This window comes from Cariama cristata, unplaced genomic scaffold (assembly GCF_000690535.1).
Source record: "Cariama cristata isolate BGI_N322 unplaced genomic scaffold, ASM69053v1 scaffold2707, whole genome shotgun sequence".
Lineage (NCBI taxonomy): Eukaryota > Metazoa > Chordata > Aves > Cariamiformes > Cariamidae > Cariama > Cariama cristata.
In genome coordinates this window covers 18,863-24,014 of record NW_009626942.1, presented here as the reverse complement: position 1 = coordinate 24,014, position 5,152 = coordinate 18,863, and the positions used below count along the sequence as shown (strand labels likewise).

The window sequence follows — 5,152 nt, the reverse complement described above, 5'->3', positions numbered from 1 at the left end:
TCTCCCCCCCCCCCCCCCCCCCATTTTTCCATTTGGAATAATAGAGGTTTACGTGGCAGAAGCCCTTGAGAGGATTTAGGCTCATTGAGAACAGCAAGCGATAGCACAGCCTTGTCTTTATAACCTGTCTTGTCATGCGCTGGTGGCCACTGAGACCTCCTGGGAGGTGGACGAGGAAGAAGTAGAGGGTTGCAACCCTCTGTGTCTGTTAAAACAGTAAGCTAGGCTGAATTACGTAGGTGGCTGAATAAGGCCATGTGGGCACTAAAAAAGCCAAGCAACCCCCTCAGGTTCTCTGTATGTCTGTGTTCGATATACCTACTGCCATATTATATCTTTATATTCAGCACACCCTAAACAGCACACAAAGGTATAAATGCAACTTTATTACATAAAATCAAGTGAAATAGTCCAGAAGGTTGTAGCCTGTGTGAAATAAACACACATACAAAGTACAGGAGGTTTCACAGGGCATAAATCAAAATGAACTTCATAGCTTCCTTCCTTCTTTCTCCCCAGTGCAGTTGCTGAGCTGCTAGCTGAAAAGCTGTCCTTCAGCCTTCTCTTGCAGCAAACCGCACACTCATATATTATTAATTCTGTTTTGCCAGTAACGCAGGACATAGGTACTTTTTCTAGAGTGTCTCAGGTTGCTTTTCAGTGTGTCTGTGCCAGCTCCACTGCTGCGGTTGCAGTTCTGAGCATTGTTTTTCAAGCGCTGATAATTTTTCAGGCAACAGCAACATCAACAGAAAAAAGCATGTTTGAGATGAGCCTTGACACCCAAGTTCTGAGCCCGAGAGGTGATTTGCTGTGAGAAACCACAAAACAAATCACTCTAGCCCTCTGGGCCTCCCTTACTTAGTTGCGTAGCTTCAGGAGGTCATAGGCTAGCCAGCTGCCCTTCCTAATCCCCTGATGAAACAAGTTAGCTTCAGCCCTTGCAACACAGCCTCTTCCAGCATCTTACACCGTTGTGTCACAGCTGAAGGCCCTAGGGACGATGGTCCTTATGGTGGTTCTGTAAAAGATGCTGGACTCGGCAGTGGGAACTGTTCTTTTGAAGGACACCAACCTAAACAATGCCTTTTTCATCCCTTCTTTTTTTCCTTCTTCCTAAAGTGCAGTCAGTGTGAGGTGCTATGCAGGAGACTATAAGGAGGGAGGGGAGAGAGGCAAGAAATCCCTGGGTTTGGCTACTTACAGGGCAGTGTACAGTGAGGGCTTTGGTCTTAAGTATTTGTAGTTAACTTGCAGATAATCTGGTTTGTGGGTAAAGAATGGGTTTGACTTTTCATTTAAGAAGGGGGTTGCAAATAGTTAAGTCAATTCAACTTGGTCTTGTTTGCTTTTGTAACATATGTGCAACAACTTGAAAATCCAGTAAGAATGGTTGTCATGTGGGGCTTGTGGTTTATTAGTCATTTGACTCCGATGCCCAACATGGTCTCAGCTGATACTCTTTTTCTTGGTGTCAGAGCACAACTGGCTCTATGCAAGGAATAGGAAAGAGTTCAGACCCCGCCTCAAGGAGGTTTCACCAGGGCTCCCACCACTGCAGGTCCAGCTGGAAGCTGTGGGACATGTTCATGAGCAGTCAGGGGAGGTAAAATTCTTCCTTCACGTTCAAACCAGGATATGCAAGTCGGTGAGTAAGGCAGAGATGTTAGCTATTCCCTCTTGGAAGTAAAGGAAGGAACAAGAGCAAAGTCCATGACTGACTCATCGTTCCCAACAAAATGCTATTCCAGGATCTAAACATCAGGGAAGTATTATCATGCTGGCTACTTGTAGTGTTTTGTGCCTTTTTGTTTGATTTAAGAGCTAATCTGTTTGCCCTTCGCTGTACAAAATGCCATTTAAATGCCTTCACTGTATTGTCTCTTATAGAGATGCCCAAGTATCCTGGTTATATACCCAAGATATTCTTGACTATGTGGTCTCCTGTGAAGCACCCGCTGTGTTTTGCAAGCTTCACCTGCTTCCATTTTGGGATTTCACACCTAGTAATGTTTTGTAGTACGGGAGTGGAGTCTTCTACTGCTGTTCCATCTATGTTTTTCCTTTTCTTCCCCCTCCCTTCACCCCCAAACCCTAATATGGACCCTGCCTCTGATTACTGGGAAATGTAAAGGTGGGGCTTAAATGTCTATGCTGCTCTTGTCAAGTCTGAGGCTTGCCTGGGTGATGCAGCATGTATAGCTGTGTGATACAGCACCATTTATTGATCCCAGGTCTATGCCATATTTTGGTGAAGCAGGGGGCAGTTCGATTACAATATAGGATTTCACCCTTAATTTTTAATTTCCTGCTGGTTTGTGCCACAGCCTTAACGTTGCTTAAACTTGATTGAATGCAACTGGCTTGAGCAGCCAGCCCGGCTGGAGAGCGATGCTGCAGGCCTTGGTGGTGGCTGGCAGAGGACCCGCTGTGGCACCTTCCCTCCTCCTGTGTGTCCCTTCCACTTTGACGGGGAGCGCTGACTCGTGCGCTCAGGGGATGATTTTGGTATCACCCCAAGGGCTTTGGGCAGGGATGGGCCGGGAGGGAAGGACAGCATGCAGGGAAAGGGTGAGGAGGGATAATTTTGTGGTGTGAAGGGAAGCGTGTCCTTCTGGGGCGACGTACTTTAACCAAAGAGGCTCCCTGGCACCTCAGCTCGATCGTGTTACACAAACTACGGGACTTTTCAGCTTATGAGAATGACAGCCATCTATTTATTTTTTTTATTTCTCACTGGCAAAATTGCTCACCTTCTCACCTCCTCAGTGTCAGCAGCTGGATGTGTAAAAGGTAGAGTACGCAGGCATGCGGTAAATAGAATCAGAGCATGAGCGTTTACTTCTCTTGTCTCCTGGCCATGAGAAAGCTGCTGTGAAATACGAAATCTCTGACAACCTTGAGTGTTGCAGTCAGAGTCAAATAAGCACTAAATATCCTTCTAAGACTCTTCACCACATGAAGCTTGTCTTGGTTTAAGTGGTCCCGAAAGGTGAGAACAGGATTGGAGAGCTGTTTCACACTTTGTGTACGTGTCCTGTCATTGCTCACCATTTCACGTTGACAGTGCAAAGCTAGTCATTGGTTAGCTTCTTGGTGGGTTTGGGTGGTTTGTTTGGTTGTTTGCTTTGGTCTGGTGTTTTTATGACACTGTAGTATGGTATAGCTGCTGCCATAGCCAACAATATCTTACCTGATTAGGGTGTTATTCCAGTCCACCTTTTTTTCCTTGCAAGCAAGAGGAGCAGCTTGGCACGTTAGATGTTTCCTTGTGTTCACTTTTCCTTTTGGTGAAATGGATAATTCTTTAGGCAAAATCTTGCCACAGAAAAAGAAATTTACATCTTGGTTCAAAGACAGAGTCCCTAGGAAAAATGATGATTTTTTTATTTATTTTTTTTAATCGTAGCTGCTTGTTTCAGGGCACTGGGTCACTAATTGAGTGCAAGCTTTATAAATGTTGTTTCTCCTCCCCCCACAGGGCATACAAAACCATTGAGGAAGATGACTTGAAGTTTCCCCTTATATACGGAGAAGGCAAGAAGGTGGGCGCGTTTGCTTTCCTCAGAGCAAAGGAAGAAGCAGTTCTGTGCTGTTTACCACTCAGTTTAGCCTGTGGCAGTCCAGTGTTTTCCACTCAGTATCTCTTTATTTTATCGTTTTGACAGCTTGAAAGAATATCTTGGTTCTGTCATAAATCAGTCTCATGTCTGGGGGGCGGCAGGGAGAGCTCAACATGCTAAAACCCATTTTTATAGCAAACATAGTAATTTTCTGTTCAGTTTGCTTTTGTTTTTCTTTCACTGTAATTAGGCTACAAGGAGGCTGTCTTAAATAAATGACTTTAAATGTGCCTGGTTTCATTGTAAAATATAACTAGACTGGATGAGGATAGCAAAATACCTCATGTTTGCTGAAAACAAAGCAGGAGGATATTTAATACTGCTCTGAGATGCAAAACTCTAATTTAGGAAGGGGATGGATCAGGGCAGGATTTGGAAAGTGTAACACCCCTTAACCGTATCTTCTTCAGCTAGTGTACGTGAACTCACTGTTCAATTTTTCTGATGTGTGAATGCTGATAGTTTTTCTTGAAAGGGAGAAACGAACCATTCCATTTGGGTGTACTTTGTTTCCAGCTCTGTGATTAAGAACAGTGAGATCATTAGTGCTGATCCCAGCAAGCTTAGCTGGATGCAGCAATAGGATCAATATAAGGACGCAGCGGTGTCAGTTTGCCGATACTGGTATGCTCGCTGTGTTTCTAAATAGTGCTCCCCTGCTGCATTAGGTTCTTATCTCAATGCAAAAATACACACTCTTCAAAATTAGTCCGAGTTTTGAAGGTTCAGACCTGCAGCTTATCTCTGAATTTGGTTAGGTTTATAATTATTTGCAAAATGTTTCATGCACATCTCTTTAATTTACTTTCTCATTGCCTTATGGAGCCAGGGGTTAGTGAGGCAAAATCATTTTGAGTCAGTCACTCGCTGTTATTGATGCTGTGAGCTCTCTTGTTCAGAAGCTGCTGTGGCTAAACTAGAGTTTGGGGGAAGCGATACACGGAGTGAGGCTCCCCGTGAGGCTGCCTGCCTGGTCAATCTTTGGAGGAGTGTTAATGAAGAAAAGCCCAGCACCTCTTGGGAGACAGCTCGTGTCGCAGAGGAAGGTGCTTGGGGGAGGAGGTGGTAGACCTGAGGTGACAGCACGGAGAGCACTGTGGTCAGTGCCTCTGTCACCTCTGTGTTCAGTAATTTAAGGTGGCCTTTGGCACTCTTCCTTGGAATATACGGCAATATGTCAATAGGAAGAGGCTGCAGGTTTCTTATGAGGAGCCTAATTGCTCACCTCCTTTCTATAAAACCTGTTTGCTAACAGTATAATTTGCTGAAGGAATGCTCTTGTTAGACTGGTGTGGGACAGTGAGGCGACTGGGTTAGGTTTCCATGGTCCGAGTCCCTTACAGATGGTCACAGTCTAAGATGGGTGTACGCAGACTGGGATGCGGATGAGTACAAAGCTTGGAATAATGAGGGAAATGGAGATGACAGGAGTGTGAAAAGCTTTGAAATTGATTAGCAGTGTTAAATCTAGGGTTTCTGTGAGAGAAAAGGGAATTCATCCCTAACTGTAGCAGTTATGGAATAGGAAT

General features: G+C 44.7%; 1 protein-coding gene across 1 annotated transcript in view; it reads left to right on the top strand.

Moving 5' to 3' along the window:
• Nucleotides 1–5,152, top strand: part of PPM1H (protein phosphatase, Mg2+/Mn2+ dependent, 1H) — a 74,339-nt gene that overhangs the window by 55,167 nt on the left and 14,020 nt on the right. Inside the window, exon 7 of the mRNA XM_009704236.1 lies at nucleotides 3,482–3,545. Coding sequence (XP_009702538.1) covers nucleotides 3,482–3,545 — 64 coding nt within the window. The remainder of the gene's footprint in view (nucleotides 1–3,481; nucleotides 3,546–5,152) is intronic.